We start from the raw sequence: 20941 nt of genomic DNA, 5'->3' as shown, positions 1-20941 counted from the left end.
GTGGACATGTGGAGACGTGTCCTCAGAGCTGCACACGCACACACACACACGCAGGGACGCTCAGGAAGCTGAGGAACACTGAGGATGACGCAGATCAGACGTCAGCCTGGATGGTGGCTCAGACTTGCATCAGAATCCCTTAGATTTCTTCAGTTTTGTGCTCTGAGGCGAGGCCTCGCACTCCCGATCTCACCTTTACCTTCATCCCCTTCACCTCACAGCTGGGGATTAGATTTAATTTAGCTGCCGCACTGAGATCTTCATCATTCTCTTCATCTTCACCTTTCTCCCCACAAACCAAGAACACACAGATCACTGAGCTCTACCCTGACTTCAGACGTCCTCAGAGAGTTTGACACTCAAAGTTCCATCTCAGTGTTTGTATCTTCCTCCCCTGTGTTCCATACTGAGCCTGACTCCTCCCATTAGGAAATCAATCACAAGTCAATCACTCTTGTCTTTACTGGTGTGGTTCACTTTGATCTGAACACTTATGACATCATTTAACCAAACTTCAGCCTGATGGAGTTCAGCCACATTGGTAAAGTGTGCGTGTGGGCGGAGCCTGGCTGTGTGGGCGGAGCCTGCTTGGGTCAGTTAGGAGGTAATTGGCACGTGTGTGTTGTCATCCGCTCTGTGCTGTTATCTAATCAGGCTGTGATTAGAAAGAGGCCCGTTGGCCTGAAGGTTCAGCTGATAGCACACTACCTCTTCAGCTAATTGGGGGATGAAGGGGGCAAAGGTCAACGTGAAGCAACTGCACCCTCAACCTGCTGCTCCTCCATGACCTCAATACTCACCTGCTGCTCTGCTGCAGTACCTCACTGAGGAGGGGTGTGACAGCTGCAGCTACTTTAGTTACCCACATGCTACATGAGACTAACTTCACTCTGTCCTCTCCTCCTCTTTCCTTCCTCTCCTCCTCTTTCCTTCCTTACTTTATTCCTTTTTCATTCTTTCCTTTTCTCATCCTTCTTTGTTTTTGTTTCTCTCTCTTCTGGTTTGTTTTCCTTCCTTGCTTCCTTTGGTCCCCTTTTCCTTATTTCCTCCCTCCTTCCCCCTTTCCCAATCTTGTTCCCTTCCTTTCCTTCTCTCTTGTTTGGTGTGTAGTATGTGTAGTGGAGTGTGTGAGTGCTGGAGTAAGGGTGAGAGTACTTGTTGATAAGTTGGTTGCTGGCTGGGCTCTGAGGTCAGAGGTCATCAGCCTGCTGTACAGAGGTGGAACATCTGGTCCGTGCTGCAGGTGTGGACCAGATGTGTCAGATAAAGGCTCACGTTTCTCCTCCTATCACAGAATCAATGCAGCTTCAGCATCACAACACTTTGACCTTCATTGGAGATCAATGAGCACCGATAGGAAACTCTGAAGACAAATTAACCCTTTAATCTGTATTTACAATGAATCCCAGCACACTCTGGATTTCTGTGCATGTTCTTTTGAAAGTCAAACCTTGTGTGGTAAGAAAGGAGACATTACCGTGCACACTGAGCCTGAGAGCGTCTGACGTTCCTCATCCTCACCTCTTTGTGTTTGTGCGTCTGCAGGTCACTTCCCTAACAAGGCCATGCCGTCAGCCGGCACGCTGCCGTGGATTCAGGGAATCCTCTGCAACGCAAACAACCCCTGCTTCAGAAGCCCAACGCCTGGAGAGTCGCCCGGCATCGTGGGAAACTTCAACGACTCCATGTGAGAGAGCTTTACTGACTTTAATGTGGTTACAACCTCACAATGGAGATGAATGGAGAACGTAGCCAGGGAGGGAAACATCTGGGCGACGTCACTCATGTTGCCCAGATAGAAGAAGGAAGAGAGAAAGGAGCCGGGTGGTGATGGGTGAAGGCATCCTGACGTCAGGTTCTCCTGCCTGATGAGGAATTAGGTTATAGACACACAACAACACAGAGGACAGGCGGTGTCTCCTCTCTGTCTCCTCTCTGTCTTCTCCCTCACCTCTTATCTGGAAACAACAACTTTATTACTTTGTAGCACAAACTGACCTTGTTTGAGACCACACCCCCCCCTCTCTCTCTCTCTCTCTCTCTCTCTCTGTCTCTGTCTCCGTCTCTGTCTCTCTCTCTCTCTCTCTCTGTCTCTCTCTCTCTCTCTCTCAGCATCATGTTACACTCTCTAAGCGGTCAGCTGATCTGTCTCTGTCTGACTGTAACCCAGTATGAGACCTTAGTGCTGTGATCTTTAGAGTTCTCTGCTCTTCAGCTTCCTGAATAAATCTTAAAGCTCGACTGTTAAGTTTGAGTCCAGGAGCTCTGACCCGGCTCCTCCGGTCCTCCATCCACTCTGAGACATGAGTAACAACGTGTCTGCTTTAATCTCAATGTAACTGTGTGTGTGTGTGTCTGTTTGTGTGTGTGTGTGTGTGTGTTGCAGAATTTCCCGTCTGTTTTCGGACGCCAAGAAGATTCTGCTTTACAGCCAGAACGACAAGAACCTGGACGGATTCAAGGAGCTGGCTCAGGCTCTACACACACTGCAGAACAGCAGATCAGGTGGGACACACACACAATCACCTCAGCAAACATCATCTGAAGTGAGGAACGTTGGCGTGTGTGTGTTTGTGTGTGTTCATGGCTCATTAAACCCAAAGAGCAGAAATCCTAAAGCTCTCCTCTCAGGTTTCTCTCCATGTGTGAGCTCTTCCTCCTCCTGCCTGCTCCAACACGTCTCCTCCTCCTCTTCCTCCTCCTCCTCCTTCATGTTTGCTGCTCTTGTTCCTTTTTTAATGAAACTCCAGACTCCAGTGTTGATTCCTTAAAGAAGCCATCTCCTTCATGTGACAGCAGGTTGAGCTGAGCTGATTAATTGATGGATGTGATTGGTTCAATGTGTGTGTGAGTGCAGTGTGTGATGAGGCGGTGGCGTGACGGGCCTGGCTTCTGTCTGTAGGCTGATGAAACCTGACGGTGCCTCACCCCTCAGACGAGCTGCAGCAGGTTGTTACTTTGTTCTTGTTGTGCTTTTGATGTGTGTGTGAGTGTGTGAGTCTATAAAGGGGCCCTGCAGTGGATTACATGATGGTGGCTCAGGTTCTATGCTAGTCTCAGCCTGGGCGCCTCTGTGCGAGGCTCGGTCAGGTACTGAGCCTGAGCAGGGTTTGTTTGCGTCTGGCCGTCTCCCGCTGCGTGTCGGCGGGTTTGAGGTCACGGCTTCATGCACTTCCTGCTGAGAGCGTCGCTGCACGTCTCCACGCAGCTGGACCAACTTCACCTCCGCTCATGGACCTAACAGCGATCTGTCCCCACTCTGCCTGTCTCAGGGGACATGTGACACTCTGTCCCTGGTGCTGTGAGTCTGATGGAGGAGACGTTTGTGCTGAGCCTGATCACAGCGCTAACCTGATATTAGCACATGAGTGTAAACTGAGCCCCAGGCAGAGGGATTAGAGGCACTTCCTGCCCCCACAGAGCCTGGTCTCAGAGCCTGGTCTCAGAGCCTGGTGGAGCAGCGGTTCAGGACCTTGTGCCGCTCTGGTCGCTCTGTGTGTTTCATGTCCCTGAGTGGATGTGACTGCTTCCTCCGCTTCCTCTGCAGGGGCTCGTTGGGGAACGCCTCCTTGTTTGCTCAATCATATCTGCTGACGCTCAGCTGAGGGTTCCTGCTGGACGGACAGAAGGTCTCTGGGTCTGAAGGTGAACAAAGCCTGCAGTGACCTGGAGCTAAGGTCTGACTCAACCAGCGGCTCCTTCATTTACCTCAATTGACCTGCAGCTGTTTGATGTGCTGCAGACAGCCCCCCCCCCCCCCCCCCCCCCCCCCCCACACACACACACACACACACGTCCCTATCTAACCTCACCTTTGATTCAAGTCTGTTCACACACTGAGCTTCAGGAATCCTCCGCCCTCTGCTCTTTGAAGAACCTGAGAGGAAGCAGCAGTTTGTGCTTGTTACCTGGGAGAGTTGACGTGTTTCACTGCAGGCGGGACACGTTTAGAGATGCTCTCTCTCTCTCTCTCTCTCTCTCTCTCTCTCTCTCTCTCTCTCTCTCACTGTGCCCCTCTCTCTCTCACTCCGTCTCTCCGTCTCTCTCTCTCTCTCTCTCTCACTCTGTCTCTCACTGTGCCTGTCTCTCACTCTCTCTCTCACTCTCGCTCTCGCTCTCTCTCTCTCACTCTCACTCTCTCACTCTGTCTCCCCGTTGCACAGAAAGTTTGCATCTGTAGTTGTGTGCATTTTGGTGCTAGCTGCATGTAGATCTATCACTGATGACTCCAGCACGTCTCTCTCTTGTGCTGGTCTCCACTTTGAGGCTCTAAAGTCTGTGTCCCAGATATTAGAAGGTGAAGCAGGTCAAAGGAACTCAGCAGACTCACTGAGCTCTGCCTCTTCAGACTCTGGACCTGTAAGGTCTAAAGGAGCCTCTGGTCCAGGTCTCCGTCAGATGCAGATGATTCTCCAGCTTTTGTGTTGATGTCTGGAGGCTTGTGTTAACAGAAACATACAGACTGTGGTGGTTGAAGCTAATTGCTCTTTGAAGAAGTGCAGTTCCTGGGGTTTGGATGAGTTTTGGTTGTAGAGGCCTGATGATGGACCTCACTGATGGCTCCTGGCCAAGTTCCTCTTCTGTGTCCCTGCCAACCATTCTGCTGAGCTCAAATTAGGTTTACATGGATTCTCTGCTCCACAGAGCAGCCACTGGGTCCTGCTGATCTCCATGGAAACCAAAGAGCTTCAGAACAGATTTGATATGAAAACATATGAACCAAAGCCACCAGAGTAGAACCTGTGTGGCTCCTCTTCATCAAGCTTCAAGTTGATGGACATTAGAGCTGTGGTGCTTCAGTCACCAGTTTCATTAGTGTTGTCATGGACACTGGTGAGATCTTGGTCTCTTTGTTGCTCTGAAGGTCTTGTTGCTCCTCAGCGGTCCAGAAGCTTTGAAACTTCATTGTTGCTGTTTGGTGTGTAAGATAAAAGAAGCTGAAGGTCAGAAGCTAAACCTCTGGAGCTCTCAGGTCACCTGGGTTCACCCTCAGTGTGCATGACAGTGACACCTGCTGCAGTCTTTGTCAGGTCAGGGACCTGGGGGGATAGCACAGTGTACGCCCCCCCTGGGAGGATCCTGACTCCCACAGGTCAAAGAAGGCGTGTGATAACACCACATGTCACATGTTCATGTCCCGTGTGTGGAGCACATGGCTGTCTGCCCCTCACAGAGCAGAGGAGGGGGTCGCTCATTTCAGAGTGGGAGGAACAGACGATCACCTGAGGCTTGAGTCTGTTAGTAGGTCCTCACCTATCAGAGGACCTGGAGGAAGAGGAGGAGGAGGAGGCCCAGTGGCTCAGGAGCTAGACTTGGTACCTAAACAGGTCCCGGTTCCTGATGGTGCTAAATGAGGGGGACAGAAGCAGCTTGTGGCTTTTACAGTCGATGAAGAATAGTTTGTGAAATGTTTGTTCCCCCTCACTGCCTGTTATAACACGTGTGTGTGTGTGTGTGTGTGTGTGTGTGTGTGAAGAAAACTTAAAGTACAAAAGACACGGGGGGGGGGGGTAATCCTGAAACTGCACCTTCCTTTAGTGCCTCACCTCAGCAAGTGAGCACATGCAGACACACACTCACACACTCACACACTCACACACTCACACACTCTCTTCCTCTGAATGGGACAGAAAACCAATCCGGGCCTCTAAGTGAGGGAGGAATGCAGGTGAGAGGAGGCACTTTGGGTTTCTGTGGCCTTTAATCTCCCTGTGAAGGAGAGAGTCTCTCTAAACTCTAAACTCCTCCTCCTCTCACAGGCTTCAAGCTCAAGCACTTCCTCCGTGATGAGGAGACGCTGTCCACCTTCCTCATCAAGAACGCCTCCTTCCCTGAAGACACGGTGCGGGAGATCGTGGAAGCTGACATCAACCTGGAGAAGGTAACATCAAGATGAGAACATTAACCCTCTGCTCACTGAGCTCCACCATGACTGAGCTCATCTACAGCAGCAGGAAGTCACCACATCTGGAGTTTATAACCAGGGGGTGCATTTAGGAGGACCCCCATGAGCTCAGGTGAAGGGTCAGACTGTGTGTCCACCAGGGGGCAGACCAGAGCCAACATGCTGGGATGAACAGAAACTTACATGGCCACGCTCATCTTATTGCTCCACCTCCACAGTGTTGCTGCTCTGGTGGTGGATGTAGATCTTGTACTCGCTCAGTGTGAGCGATGATGTCACACATGTACTCTTAAGGCTAAAGTGAGCAGGTTTAGACGATGAAGCAGTTTCAGGGTAAAGTCTGTCCAAACTAGGAAGATGTTGTGCTTCAGCTGGTTGGCAGTAACCTTCATCCTCTCTCCCAGGTTCTCCTCAGAGGCTTCGGGGTCCACCTGAGGAACATGTGTCCCAAGAAAGGAGGCAACCGCAGCCTGCAGGACTTTGTGAACATCTCCGACCCTCAGGTCTCCAGTCTGGTTCAGGAGATCATCTGCCAGGCTCCGTCTGTGTGGCTGAACCAGGCTGAGGAACACTTCCTCAACAACCTGGACTTCCTCAAACCCATACAGGTACAAGATCTGCTCTCCTCACAGGTTAGCCTGACTTGAGGAGGCTCACAGTGGAGACACAGACCTCAGTAACGTCTCAAGGCTTCACTCCACAAACCCAACAGTTAGATGAACCAAACAAACAGAAAACCAAGTGGAATTCCCCGGAGGAATCCTTCATTTATTAGACTCACGCCAACGCACCCAAAGAATTTACAGCCCGAGTGGGTTAGAGGGGCAGAGATGCTGCACTCTGAGTGAAAACGCCCCCTGCCATTCCACCCTTCTGTTCTATGGAGTCACACACAAAGCAAAGGGGAGTGACAGGGAGGAGCAGGAGGAGGATGGAGGGGTGCAGGTAGTCTGACGTGGGCGCAGGCATGTCGCTGCTCGTCCCTGAGCTGCCCTCATTCTTTAAACGCTCCGCTCTCTGCTTTTGGTCGCCCGGAGACACGTTTGAAAGAGAGCTGCTGTCAGAGCGTTTTGTTTGTGCAGTCAGAGATACACACAAACAGCCGAGACAAACGCCTCCGGCTCCTTCTCCAGCTCCAGCTCCTGTTCCTTCTCCAGCTCCTGTTCCTTCTCCAGCTCCTGTTCCTTCTCCAGCTCCTGCTCCTGCTCCGGCTCCTGCTCCTGCTCCGGCTCCTGCTTCTCCTCCTTCTCGCTAGTCATTGCTAGTCAGTCTTCATCCTCTTCTTCTCCTGTCCAGTCACTTTTCTATTCTGTGACCAACTTGACCTTAAGAGATCTTCACTTGTATTTATGAACATATAATGTCATTAATTCAGTTCCTCTCAGGCCTCTTTAAGGTTTTATTGTAGTTTGAGTTGAGATGATTGTTGTTGCTCTCGTAAACTCCAGCTGGTATCAGTGTGTGAGCTCAGACGTGATTAGAGGGCAAAGTGAAGAAAGGAGGCCAGAGGGGAGAGGAGAGGCAGGACAGTGAATCATTCTGTCCTTCATCACACAGCAGGGGTCTTTATCACACAGCAGGGGTCTTTATCACACAGCAGGGGTCTTTATCACACAGCAGGGGTCTTTATCACACAACAGGGGTCTTTATCACACAGCAGGGGTCTTCATCACAACTCTGAGGACTCAAATATTCAGGAATGTCTTCAGGAAGTTTGACTGAATCAGTTAAAGCTTGTAAGCGTTCATGTCCTCATACCTCAGATCGCACATTAACCTGTGTGTGTGTGTGTGTGTGTGTGTGTGTGTGTGTGTGTGTGTGTGTGTGTGTGTGTGTGTGTGTGTGTGTGTGTGTGTGTGTGTGTGTGTGTGTGTGTGTGTGTGTGTGTGTGTGTGTGTGTGTGTGTGTGTGTGTGTGTGTGTGTGTGTGTGTGTGTGTGTGTGTGTGTGTGTGTGTGTGTGTGTGTGTGTGTGTGTGTGTGTGTGTGTGTGTAGGTCTGTCAGCGTTCATTATGTAGATATGTCAAACATAAAGGCCTATAAAGTGTTTTATTACTGCAGGATTGTAACAGCAGCGTGTTTCCAGTGATTATGACACAAAGTGATCTTCATCTCCTTTCTCTCCCCCCCTCTCCCTCTCCCCTCTCTCTCTCTCTTTCTCAGAGGGACGTGACGTCTGACCCCGAAGCAGTCAAACAGGTTGTCAAGGCGACCAAAGGCCTCTTGGCGAGTTTGGGTTCGCTGGCGGTTGAGGTATGAAGAGTTTCACGTTCAATCACAAATCAAAAACAACATGGAGGCCTGAGATGCGTTCAGGTGTCTTTATCTGTGCCGGGAATTCAGAGCTGTGGGATTCAGGAACATGAGCTGAAACATCTGACACACGAAAGTTCTCACACACTCTAGATGTTGAACTAAAGACGAGAGCTTCTAACTTCTCCTGGAGTGTTTCTGTTCCTCTGGTGGATTCTGGATCTCTGACACACTGAAGTCCTCCTCTGCAGCCACTGTGTGTGTGTGTGTGTGTGTGTGTGTGTGTGTGTGACATTGTTCTCCTCCATTATCAGTGTGTGTTCTACCTCAGAACAATGAGCTGCTGGTATTTCCTGCCATTATACACACTTTCTCCTTTCATGTCCCATGAATGTCTGGAACAAACTATTTTGGTGAAAAAGAATTGGTGTCCCTTTAGAGAGGAAGGCAGCAGCTCTGCCAGTGTGTGTGTGTGTGTGTGTGAGAGAGAGAGAGAGGGAGAGGCCAGGAACACAACAGCATTAAAACAGCAGGTAGTGTTTGTCCCTCACCAGACGGGTTTGTTATGGCTCCATCTCTGCCTCCACACACACACACACACACACACACACACACACGCAGAGTGGATGAAGCCTGTATGGAATGCTTAATAGCAAGAAATGTATTTTAGAGGCTTGAGGAGGTTTTGGGCTTCTTGAGGAGATGTCAGAGGTATCTGAGGAGATTCCTGGCGTACTTGAGATCTCCAGAGGTCCTCAGGCTGTGGTGAGGGTGGTGATGGTGCTCAGACACACTCTGGGTCTGTGTGAGGAGCCTAAGCAGATGTTTAGAGAGCTTGAGAAGGTGCAAAAGGGCTTTGGTGAGCTTCTATTCTCTGGGTGAATGTTGCAGAGGTCCTCCTGCTGGTCTGGGGGGCCTTGAGGCCTGGAGGAGGGTCCAGATCCATTTTTAAAGACCTGTGTCAAGTCTAAAAGGGTCTTTGTGAGTCTACAGTCTACAAAATGTCCCTGGTAGTAAAGAGTCTGAGTGTTAAACTTTGGGGTTGTGCGTTGACTGAGGCGGTGTGTAGTTCACTGTCCTCTGTAAAGCGAGGCGTCGGGGCCGGTTGTCCTCTAAGGCCACTGGGTTTACTTGGCAGCGACTCTGCAGCGTCTTTGTGTTCAGATTAAAAGTCTGTTTTCCTTTGAGAGGAGACAGATGAGTGCACACAGCTGAACAAAGAGGAGCTGCAGGGTTTGAGCTTTGGTTCCATTCCGCCCGCTTGATTTGCAGCAGGAGGTGAAAGCCCCAGCCTGAAGGAACAACAAACAGGCGCTCTGAGCTCGTGTTCTCGGACCTCAGTCGCTCTCCCTGGTGACAGTCACACAGGCTTCAGGGGACTCTGCTCCTGCTCCCTGCTGCGGACATGTTAGAGGTCCACAGCTTTACCAACAGCTGTCTGTCTGACTGTCTGACTGTCTCAGCAGGATGATGGATGGATGTTTGTACCATGTTGGAACCAGAACTGTGGCTCAGCGTCACGTTGCACCTAAAGAGCCAGAGCCTGTAGACTCTGATGCTCTGAGAAGAGGCTTGGGTCAATAAAGTCCTAATATAGTGGAAGGAGACGCTTTCATTTAAGTTAGCAGACAGAGAGAGAGAATGTGAAGGACTGATTGAGTGTAGGAACATGTGGGAAGCTTTAGTCTTCACCATGTAACTTCTAACAGAAGAACATGAGGGAGTCCAGTGTTCCTCTGAGCTCTGCTGATTGTCCCTGAGCAACCAACCAACCACAGCACCCGGCAGAGAGGACGTGAACATGTCTGAGTCTAGTTCCTCTGCAGCCCCTGACCTTCATCTGTCTCTCCCCCAGCTGGCTGGGATGAAGAGCTGGATCGACCTGAGGAACGAGATCATCTTCCTCACACACAACGCCACCTCCTCGCCCAGCGCAATGTACCAGGCCGTCTCCAGGATCGCCTGCGGTCACCCTGAGGGAGGCGGCCTCCAGATCAAGTCCCTCAACTGGTACGAGGACAGCAACTACAAGGCTCTGTTTGGGAACCACAACAGCAGCGAGGACGAGGCATCGTCGCTCTACGACAACTCCTCCAGTATGTACACACACACACACACACACACACACCCCACACCCCCAAGGTTCCTCAGTTAGAGCAGCTGTGTGTGTGGCAGTGATGTAACGGCCCTCTGTCCTCAGCTCCGTACTGTAACAGCCTGGTGAAGAACATGGACTCTAACCCCATGTCCAGGATGATGTGGCAGGCCCTCAAACCTCTGCTGCTGGGGAAGATCCTCTACACCCCCCACACCCCGGCCACGCAGAAGATCATCCACGAGGTACCAACGCCACCGCCAAGGCCGGCAAACAGAATAGAGCTGCGAGTGTGTTTCTGACTGGTTATCTCCGTGGTGCGTTCAGGTAAATCGGACGTTCCAGGAGCTTGGCGTGTTCAGAGATCTTGGCGGGATGTGGGAGGAGATGAGACCCAAAGTGTGGAGCTTCATAGAGAACAGCGAGCAGATGGACCTGGTCAGGGTACGAGACCTTCTCCTTTTTCTTCTTCTTCTTCTCAGGAGGGAGCAGATCCTCAAGCAGCACTTTGCGATCTGTTTAATCTTTGAGGAGCTCCACAAAGGTTGAACAGATCCCAGACAGACCTGTGGGAAAACCTACACAAAGGTTCCTCCTCAGATCCTTGCCTCATCTCTGTCGTCCTCCTCATGCAGACCCTGCTGAAGAACAACATCACCGCCAGCTTCTTCCACGCCCAGCTGGCCGGCACCGACTGGACCGTAGCTGACATCTCCAACTTCCTGACCAATAAGGTAGAAGACCCGCGGTCAGCAGGTAGCACCATCACCTGGAGAGAAGTCTTCAATGAGACGGATCAGGCCATCATGAGCATCTCACGCTTCATGGAGGTCAGTAGTTCTAATCCACATGAAGCCGCTTAGAAGAGTGAGCGCACGCTGACCATCCTGTGTGTCTGTCCACAGTGTGTGAACCTGGACAAGCTGGAGCCTGTGTCCACTGAGGAGCTGATGGTCAACCTGTCCATGGTGCTGCTGGAGGACAGGAAGTTCTGGGCCGGGATCGTCTTCCCCGACGTTCTCCCCAACGCCACAGAGCTGCCGCCCAAAGTCAACTACAAGATCCGCATGGACATCGACAACGTGGAGCGCACCAACAAGATCAAAGACGCGTAGGGGCACACACTCATACACACACACTCATACACACTCACTCTCAGAGTCTAATCTACAGAAGCTGGTGTTCCTGAATGAATGGTGGGAACGGCTTCAGTGAGTGTTCTCTCTCTCTCTAATGCTCCTCTCTCTCCTCATCAGTTACTGGGACCCTGGTCCTCGTGCTGACCCGTTTGAGGACATGCGGTACATCTGGGGAGGGTTCTCCTACCTGCAGGACGTCATCGAGCAAGGCATCATCAGAGCGGTGACGGGCACCAAGGAGAGGACGGGCGTTTACATCCAGCAGATGCCGTATCCCTGCTACGTAGACGACATGTAAGAGCAGGAGGAAGCTTCTCTTACCGTCTCCTCTTCTTCAGTCCACACATCACCTCTACATGAGTGACAGCCTGCTGCTTCTCAATTATGAATCTCCTGCTTCCCTTTCCCTCCATCCTCCCTTCTCTCCTCCTTTCCTTTCCCTCCATCCTCCCTTCTCTCCTCCTTTCCTTTCCCTCCATCCTCCCTTCTCCCCTCCTTTCCCTCCATCCTCCCTTCTCCCCTCCTTTCCCTCCATCCTCCCTTCTCCCCTCCTTTCCTTTCCCCCCATCCTCCCTTCTCCCCTCCTTTCCCTCCATCCTCCCTTCTCTCCTCTTTTCCTTTCCCTCCATCCTCCCTTCTCCCCTCCCTTCCCTCCATCCTCCCTTCTCCAGTTTCCTCCGGGTGATGAGTCGCTCCATGCCTCTCTTCATGACTCTGGCCTGGATGTACTCTGTGGCCATCATCCTGAAGAGCGTGGTGTACGAGAAGGAGGCCCGGCTGAAGGAGACCATGAGGATCATGGGCCTGGATAACGGCATCCTGTGGTTCAGCTGGTTCATCAGCAGCCTGATTCCTCTGCTCATCAGCGCCGCCCTGCTGGTGCTGCTGCTCAAGGTGACCATAAGCTAACATCTTCCTCTCCTAACAGTCAGGAGGTCTTGGGTCAGATCATTGTTCAGCAGTAAAGCTGATGTCTTGTTGTGTTGTGTGCAGAAAGGGAACCTGCTGCCCTACAGTGACCCCGGCGTGGTCTTCCTCTTCCTGGGCTCGTTCGCCGTGGTAACCATCATGCAGTGCTTCCTCATCAGCACGGCGTTTGACCGGGCCAACCTGGCCGCTGCGTGTGGAGGCATCATCTACTTCACCCTCTACCTGCCCTACGTGCTCTGCGTGGCCTGGCAGGACTACATCGGCTTTGGGGGCAAAGTCTTTGCCGTAAGACCTTTGACCCTCACCTGTACTGGTTTGCCTGGTGTTGGACTCGTACCTGTACCTGACGCTGACTCCCTGTCGTCCCCTCACAGAGTCTCCTGTCTCCTGTGGCCTTTGGATTTGGCTGTGAGTACTTTGCTCTGTTTGAAGAGCAGGGCGTGGGCATCCAGTGGAGGAACCTGGTGTCCAGCCCTCTGGAGGAGGACGACTACAGCCTCCGCACCGCCATCGTCATCATGTACTTTGACTCCTTCCTGTACGGAGTCCTCACCTGGTACATCGAGGCCGTGTTTCCTGGTACGACCCGCACTGTTGAGCTGATGTGTATCTGAGGATGTGGAGGTGTGTTGTCGTCCTTCCCCTCCTCTTTCTTATCCTCCTCCTTGTTGTTGCCTTCAGGTCAGTACGGTATTCCGCGGCCCTGGTACTTCCCCTTCTCCAAGTCCTACTGGCTGGGAGAGAAAGAGTCAAATAAGACGAAGATTCCTCTGAGACGCAGAGCGAATCCAGGAGGTAAGAGAAGAGCACTGTGCCTCAGAGTGTCCACAGAGGGGCGCTGCAGGGTAGACAATGTTCTCTCCTCAGCCGCTTCATTGCCTCCTTGTCTCCTCCAGCTGTGTGTATGGAGGAGGAGCCGGCTCACCTGGAGCCCGGCGTCTACATCGAGAACCTGGTGAAGGTTTACCGCCACGGGAAGAAGCTGGCGGTGGACGGCCTCACGCTCGGCTTCTACGAGGGACAGATCACCTCCTTCCTGGGACACAACGGGGCCGGGAAGACCACAACCATGTGAGTGAGGACACAGGATCCAGAGAGGACACACACACAGGGACACACACACACACAGAGACATGTACACGTGTGTTTAAAGTGTCTAATGGTCCCGTTTGTCCCTGCAGGTCCATCCTGACGGGTCTCTTCCCCCCGACCTCAGGCACGGCCTACATCATGGGCAGAGACATCCGCACAGAGCTGAGCACCATCAGGCAGAGTCTGGGCGTCTGTCCTCAACACAACGTCCTCTTCAGCATGTGAGTGTGACCTCGTGTTGTTTAGGTCACAAGGTCAAACCTCCCTCACTCTCAGTTTAGGCTCAAAGGTCATGTGACTCAGCTTGGTACACACTGATGAAGAGAAGAGTGAAGAGCTCAAACAGGAAGTGAAGCTGTATCACACAACGCTTTGGCCAATCAGTCTGAACACTCTCACGTGTAACATGACCCTCAAACATGCCAAACAGGAAGTGAGGCAGGGCCGTGGCTGAAGCTCCTCTGTGTGCGTGTGTAGTTGGGTATTGATTGTGTGTGGAGGAGTGTGTGTGTTGATGTTCTCTGTGTGTGTGTGTGTGTGTTGATGTGCTCCTTGTCCCTCTGTGTGTGTGTGTGTGTGTTGAGTTGCTCCTTGTCCCTGTGTGTGTGTGTGTGTGTGTGTTGATGTGCTCCTTGTCCCTCTGTGTGTGTGTGTGTTGATGTGCTCCTTGTCCCTCTCTGTGTGTGTGTGTGTGTGTGTTGAGTTGCTCCTTGTCCCTGTGTGTGTGTGTGTGTTGATGTGCTCCTTGTCCCTCTGTGTGTGTGTGTGTGTGTGTTGATGTGCTCCTTGTCCCTCTGTGTGTGTGTGTGTGTGTGTGTGTGTGTGTGTGTGTGTGTGTGTGTGTGTGTGTGTGTGTGTGTGTGTGTGTGTGTGTGTGTGTGTGTGTGTGTGTGTGTGTGTGTGTGTGTGTGTGTGTGTGTGTGTGTGTGTGTGTGTGTGTGTGTGTGTGTGTGTGTGTGTGTGTGTGTGTGTGTGTGTGTGTTGATGTGCTCCTTGTCCCTCTGTGTGTGTTGAGTTGCTCCTTGTCCCTGTGTGTGTGTGTGTGTTGATGTGCTCCTTGTCCCTCTGTGTGTGTGTGTGTTGATGTGCTCCTTGTCCCTCTGTGTGTGTGTGTTGATGTGCTCCTTGTCCCTCTCTGTGTGTGTGTGTGTGTGTGTGTGTGTTGATGTGCTCCTTGTCCCTGTGTGTGTGTGTGTGTTGATGTGCTCCTTGTCCCTCTGTGTGTGTGTGTGTGTGTGTTGATGTGCTCCTTGTCCCTGTGTGTGTGTGTGTGTGTGTGTGTGTGTGTGTGTGTGTGTGTGTGTGTGTGTGTGTGTGTGATGTGCTCCTTGTCCCTGTGTGTGTGTGTGTTGATGTGCTCCTTGTCCCTGTGTGTGTGTGTGAGTGTGTGTGTGTTGATGTGCTCCTTGTCCCTCTGTGTGTGTGTGTGTGTGTTGATGTGCTCCTTGTCCCTCTGTGTGTGTGTGTGTGTGTGTGTGTGTTGATGTGCTCCTTGTCCCTCTGTGTGTGTGTGTGTGTGTGTGTGTGTGTTGATGTGCTCCTTGTCCCTCTGTGTGTGTGTGTGTGTGTGTGTTGATGTGCTCCTTGTCCCTGTGTGTGTGTGTGTGTGTGTGTGTGTTGATGTGCTCCTTGTCCCTCTGTGTGTGTGTGTGTGTGTGTGTGTGTGTGTTGATGTGCTCCTTGTCCCTCTGTGTGTGTGTGTGTGTGTTGATGTGCTCCTTGTCCCTCTGTGTGTGTGTGTGTTGATGTGCTCCTTGTCCCTGTGTGTGTGTGTGTTGATGTGCTTCTTGTCCCTCTGTGTGTGTGTGTGTGTGTGTGTGTGTGTGTTGATGTGCTCCTTGTCCCTCTGTGTGTGTGTGTGTGTGTTGATGTGCTCCTTGTCCCTCTGTGTGTGTGTGTGTGTGTGTGTGTGTGTGGATGTGCTCCTTGTCCCCCTGTGTGTGTGTGTGTGTGTGTGTGTGTGTGTGTGTGGATGTGCTCCTTGTCCCCCTGTGTGTGTGTGTGTGTGTGTGTGTGTGTGTTGATGTGCTCCTTGTCCCTCTGTGTGTGTGTGTGTTGATGTGCTCCTTGTCCCTCTGTGTGTGTGTGTGTGTGTGTGTGTGTGTGTGTGTGTGTGTGTGTGTGTGTTGATGTGCTCCTTGTCCCTGTGTGTGTGTGTGTGTGTGTTGATGTGCTCCTTGTCCCTCTGTGTGTGTGTGTGTGTGTGTGTGTGTGTGTGTGTGTGTGTGTGTGTGTGTTGATGTGCTCCTTGTCCCTCTGTGTGTGTGTGTGTGTGTGTGTGTGTGTTGATGTGCTCCTTGTCCCTGTGTGTGTGTGTGTGTGTTGATGTGCTCCTTGTCCCTCTGTGTGTGTGTGTGTGTGTGTGTTGATGTGCTCCTTGTCCCTCTGTGTGTGTGTGTGTGTGTGTGTGTGTGTGTTGATGTGCTCCTTGTCCCTCTGTGTGTGTGTGTGTGTGTGTGTTGATGTGCTCCTTGTCCCTCTGTGTGTGTGTGTGTGTGTTGATGTGCTCCTTGTCCCTCTGTGTGTGTGTGTGTGTTGATGTGCTCCTTGTCCCTCCTCAGGCTGACGGTGGAAGAACACATCTGGTTCTATGCTCGCCTCAAAGGCCTGACAGAGGAGCAGGTGAAGGGCGAGATCGAGCAGATCCTCCAGGACACGGGTCTGCCTCACAAACGCACGTCCAGGACCAGCACGCTGTCCGGGGGCATGCAGAGGAAGCTCTCTGTGGCCCTGGCCTTCGTCGGGGGGTCAAAGGTGGTGATCCTGGACGAGCCCACAGCTGGAGTCGACCCCTACGCCCGCAGAGGGATCTGGGATCTGCTGCTCCACTACAGACAAGGTGTGTTAGGGTTAGACTTTGTCCTGGAGGGGGAGCTTCAGTCTGGTTCTGGACTTCTTCACACTCTGCCCCTCTGTCTGCTCCGTCAGGTCGGACCATCATCCTGTCCACCCATCACATGGACGAGGCCGACATCCTGGGCGATCGCATCGCCATCATCTCCCACGGGAAGCTGTGCTGCGTTGGCTCCTCCCTCTACCTGAAGAACCAGCTGGGGACCGGGTACTACCTGACCCTGGTGAAGAAGGAGCCCGAGCCCTCGCTGAGCTCCTGCAGGAACTCCTCCAGCACCGTCTCCTTCACCAAGAAGGTCAGAACAGCAGTTTGGTCCGTAGTGTCCTTCCTGTGGGGGCGTGTTTGATCTGAGCCTCATCTCTCTCTCTCTCTCTCTCTCTCTCTCTCTCTCTCTCTCTCTCTCTCTCTCTCTCTCGCTCTCTGTCTCTGTGTGTGTGTGTGTGTGTCGTCGTGCCTCAGGAGGAGGAGTGCAGCTCGGTCAGCAGCAGTGACGCAGGACTCGGCAGCGAGCATGAAAGTGAGGCTGCCACCATCGGTGAGCTTCTTGTTTCTACAGATCTGATCTGACCTTTCACCTCCAGCTGATTCTGATCTTTCCCCTCTCTTCTCCTCGTCCAGCAGAGAACGGGCCGGCCGCCTCCGTGTGCGACGCCGCCTTCGTCCCTCCAGACGTCCCGCTGATCTCCAGCCTGATCTTGCGTCACGTCCCGGCGGCCCGGCTGGTTGAGGACCTGGGACACGAGCTCACCTACGTCCTGCCCTACAGCGGCGCCAAGGACGGAGCCTTCGTCAAGCTTTTCAAAGACATGGACGACAAACTGGCCGACCTGGGGATCTCCAGCTACGGCGTCTCTGACACCACGCTGGAAGAGGTCAGATCTTTGTGTGGCGCTTGAGCCTGGACCTTCAGATCCCTGCTGTGTTTGGATCCCGTCCTGTCTCACATCACTGCTTCACTTCACCTCGCCTCTTCTCTCTTCTGGTAGATTTTCCTGAAGGTGGCAGAAGATAACGGAGTGGACACTGAAGTTCCCTCAGGTGAGAGCAGACTCAGACTCCTCTTCATCACGTCTGTGTGTCAGAGGACAGTAAACATGTAAACGTGTTGTGTGTTTGCTCAGACGGCACTCTGCCCGTGCCGAGGAGGAGGAGGACTCACGCCTTCGGGGGAGGAGACCACCAGAGCTGCCTGAAGCCGCTGACGGAGGACGACAACAACGACAACAACGACTCAGAGGCAGACCCAGGTACACACACACACACACACACACACTGCTCTGTGTCAGGGTGCAGACGGAGCTGTGGGCGGGGCCTAACGTGTGCTGTGGCGTTGCAGAGTGTCGTGAGACGGACTGGCTGAACTGTACGGACGGTAAAGGCTCCAGTCAGGTGACGGGGTGGAGCCTGATGCGCCAACAGTTTGTGGCTCTGATGTGGAAACGCTTCCTGTACGCACGGCGCTCCAGGAAAGGCTTCTGTGCTCAGGTGAGAGGAGCTCTGATTGGCTGCAGACAGCATCACTCACACTTTGATACGTCTTACTGATCTGGTCCTGTCTCTCTCTCTCTCCAGATCGTTCTCCCTGCTGTCTTCGTCTGCATCGCCCTCGTCTTCAGTCTCATCGTCCCACCTTTTGGGAAGTATCCCAGTCTGGAGCTTCAGCCGTGGATGTATGAGGAGCAGGTCACCTTCATGAGGTAGGACACCTTCACAACCTCACTGCACTCTTCATCTCCACCTGCAGCTTCATCAGGCTCATGTGTTCTCTTCCTCTCCTCCTCCTCACAGTGACGACGCTCCAGGTGACACCAACATGCAGAACCTGCTGAACGCTCTGATGGACACGCCCGGCTTTGGGACTCGCTGCATGGACGGACAGCCGATACCGTAAGAAGTCTTCCTGTGTGTGTGTGTGTGTGTGTGTGTGTGTGTGTGTGTGTGTGTGTGTGTGTGTGTGTGTGTGTGTGTGTGTGTGTGTGTGTGTGTGTGTGTGTGTGTGTGTGTGTGTGTGTGTGTGTGTGTGTGTGTGTGTGTGTGTGTGTGTGTGTGTGTGTGTGTGTGTGTGTGTGTGTGTGTGTGTGTGTGTGTGTGTGTGTGTGTGTGTGTGTGTGTGTGTGTGTTAGTGTTAGTGTAACACTCATCCTGCCCCCTCAGCGGCGCCCCCTGCACCATGGGGGATGAGGACTGGCACACTCCAGAGGTACCAGAGAGCGTCCAGCAGCTCTTCAGCTCCGGGAACTGGACCATGGACGATCCCTCCCCCGCCTGCTCCTGCAACGATGATGGAAAGAAGAAGATGCTGCCCGACTGTCCGCCCGGAGCAGGAGGCCCCCCGCCCCCCGAGGTGAGACCCCCAAACCCTGACCTGCACTGAGGAGCTGAGGAGGAGGAGAGCAGAGGAAGCAGTGAATCTGATGAATGTCTCTGATGTTTAGATGAAGCTGAGTGCCACAGACACGCTGCAGAACCTGACAGGAAGGAACATCTCTGACTACCTGGTGAAGACCTACGCTCAGATCATTGGCAAGAGGTGAGAACTCAAGCAGCACATGGGATCAGCTGCTCGGGAACAACACAGAACTAAAGTGACCCGTCTGGTTCTGTGGTCCAGGACCTTCAGGAGTCTCAGTAGCTTCCCTCTGTATGAACTCTGACCTGATCTCTTCTCCTCTCTGCAGCCTGAAGAACAAAGTGTGGGTGAATGAGTTCAGGTATGTGTGTGACATCATCCTAACCCTCAGCCTGCTCTCTCTGCTGCATCGCTCCCGCTCACACCGAGTCTCTATCTGCAGGTACGGGGGCTTCTCATTGGGCGCCAGGAGCACCCAGGTCCTCCCACCGGCCAATGAGGTGGACGACGCCATCGAGAGAGTCAGGAAGATCTTTGAGTTAAAGAAGGTGAGGTTTGACAGCAGAAGGTCAGGATGACATGATGAGGTCATCAGAGTAACTGAGTGTGTGTGTGTGTGTGTGTGTGTGTTCCTCCTGCAGGGGGCAGCAGCTGATCGCTTCCTGGCCAGTTTGTCAGGATTCATCAACGGCCTGGACACCAAAAACAACGTGAAGGTGAGAAACACTTAGAGATCAGTGAGACACATCTGGACTGATGTTCCTGGATGACTGAGGACTTCCGCTGGGATCAGATCCTCTTCAGTCTGACCCCTCCTCCTCACATGCCGTCTCCTCCTCCAGGTTTGGTTCAACAATAAGGGCTGGCACAGCATCGGAGCCTTCATCAACGTGATGAACAACGGCATCATGAGGGCCAACCTGCCTGAGGGGAAAGACCCCAGCATGTACGGCATCAGAGCCTTCAACCACCCACTCAACCTCACCAAGGAGCAGCTGTCCCAGGTGGCTCTGTGAGTGTACACACACACACACACACACACACACACACACACACACACACACACACACACACACACACACACACACACACACACACTCAACCTCACCAAGGAGCAGCTGTCCCAGGTGGCTCTGTGAGTGTACACACACACACACACACACACACACACACACACACACACACACACACACACACTCAACCTCACCAAGGAGCAGCTGTCCCAGGTGGCTCTGTGAGTACACACACACACACACACACACACACACACACACACACACACACACACACACACACACACACACACACTCAACCTCACCAAGGAGCAGCTGTCCCAGGTGGCTCTGTGAGTACACACACACACACACACACACACACTCACTCACTCACTCACTCACTCACTCACTCACTCACTCACTCACTCACTCACTCACTCACTCACTCACTCACTCACTCACTCACTCACTCACACACACACTCAGAGGTAAGGGAGGTCTTAAAGAATGGGGTCATAGTGTTCTCCTCTTCCTCTCGGTCTCCAGGGTGACGACCTCTGTGGACGTTCTGGTCTCCATCTGCGTCATCTTCGCCATGTCCTTCGTCCCGGCCAGCTTTGTGGTCTTCCTCATCCAGGAGCGCGTCAGCAAAGCCAAACACATGCAGTTCATCAGCGGAGTGCAGCCGCTGCTCTACTGGTCGGCCAACTTCATCTGGGACATGGTGAAGCCCCGCCCCCTCCACACACACACACACACACACACACACACACACACACACACACACACACACACACACACACACATCCTCTGCTTCAGTGTGTCTCTGTCCCTAACTCCGCCTCCTGTGTCTCTGCAGTGTAACTACTTCGTCCCAGCTGCGCTCGTCATCCTCATCTTCATCTGCTTCCAACAAAAGGCCTACGTGTCGTCCACCAACCTGCCCGTCCTGGCCCTGCTGCTGCTGCTCTACGGGTCAGACACACACACACACACACACACACACACACACACACACACACACACACACACACAGACCGTCCCTGGTCCTGACGTGTCTCTGTCTCCGTGTCTCCTCCTCAGCTGGTCCATCACGCCGCTCATGTACCCGGCCTCCTTCTTCTTTAAGATCCCCAGCACGGCGTACGTCGTGCTCACCAGCGTCAACATCCTCATCGGCATCAACGGCAGCATCTCCACCTTCGTCATGGAGCTGTTTGGGAACAACGTGAGTCAGGCTGGGAAGGGGCGGAGCCTAAAGAGACTAGAGAGTCCAGCAGGACCTCCATCTACATATGAAGCAGACCAAAGTGAAGCATGTTGTGTGTG

At 52.8% G+C, this 20941-nt stretch overlaps 1 protein-coding gene across 3 annotated transcripts in view; it reads left to right on the top strand.

Moving 5' to 3' along the window:
• Window positions 1-20941, top strand: part of abca1b (ATP-binding cassette, sub-family A (ABC1), member 1B) — a 32604-nt gene that overhangs the window by 4818 nt on the left and 6845 nt on the right. The window contains exons 4-38 of one of the 3 annotated variants that reach the window (XM_076138335.1): window positions 1546-1687; window positions 2387-2505; window positions 5760-5881; window positions 6310-6513; window positions 8068-8157; window positions 10013-10253; window positions 10358-10497; window positions 10580-10696; window positions 10888-11082; window positions 11158-11363; window positions 11509-11685; window positions 12063-12285; window positions 12385-12606; window positions 12696-12900; window positions 13003-13116; window positions 13218-13392; window positions 13503-13634; window positions 15975-16252; window positions 16342-16562; window positions 16727-16784; window positions 16886-17139; window positions 17254-17305; window positions 17389-17514; window positions 17604-17752; window positions 17840-17964; window positions 18056-18154; window positions 18422-18611; window positions 18703-18797; window positions 18946-18978; window positions 19060-19165; window positions 19259-19333; window positions 19460-19629; window positions 20159-20336; window positions 20472-20587; window positions 20696-20840. In XM_076138335.1, coding sequence (XP_075994450.1) covers window positions 1546-1687; window positions 2387-2505; window positions 5760-5881; window positions 6310-6513; window positions 8068-8157; window positions 10013-10253; window positions 10358-10497; window positions 10580-10696; window positions 10888-11082; window positions 11158-11363; window positions 11509-11685; window positions 12063-12285; window positions 12385-12606; window positions 12696-12900; window positions 13003-13116; window positions 13218-13392; window positions 13503-13634; window positions 15975-16252; window positions 16342-16562; window positions 16727-16784; window positions 16886-17139; window positions 17254-17305; window positions 17389-17514; window positions 17604-17752; window positions 17840-17964; window positions 18056-18154; window positions 18422-18611; window positions 18703-18797; window positions 18946-18978; window positions 19060-19165; window positions 19259-19333; window positions 19460-19629; window positions 20159-20336; window positions 20472-20587; window positions 20696-20840 — 5294 coding nt within the window. Of the gene's footprint in view, window positions 1-1545; window positions 1688-2386; window positions 2506-5759; window positions 5882-6309; window positions 6514-8067; window positions 8158-10012; window positions 10254-10357; window positions 10498-10579; window positions 10697-10887; window positions 11083-11157; window positions 11364-11508; window positions 11686-12062; window positions 12286-12384; window positions 12607-12695; window positions 12901-13002; window positions 13117-13217; window positions 13393-13502; window positions 13635-15974; window positions 16253-16341; window positions 16563-16726; window positions 16803-16885; window positions 17140-17253; window positions 17306-17388; window positions 17515-17603; window positions 17753-17839; window positions 17965-18055; window positions 18155-18421; window positions 18612-18702; window positions 18798-18945; window positions 18979-19059; window positions 19166-19258; window positions 19334-19459; window positions 19630-20158; window positions 20337-20471; window positions 20588-20695; window positions 20841-20941 lie in introns of all 3 variants that reach the window. The other 2 variants (XM_076138334.1, XM_076138333.1) reach the window with 2 other exon arrangements.

This window comes from Genypterus blacodes, unplaced genomic scaffold, assembly GCF_046128005.1.
Source record: "Genypterus blacodes isolate CSIRO-AG114 ecotype Tasmania unplaced genomic scaffold, CSIRO-AGI_Gbla_v1 ptg000361l_1, whole genome shotgun sequence".
Taxonomy (NCBI): domain Eukaryota; kingdom Metazoa; phylum Chordata; class Actinopteri; order Ophidiiformes; family Ophidiidae; genus Genypterus; species Genypterus blacodes.
This window is presented reverse-complemented; position numbering and strand designations above follow the sequence as displayed.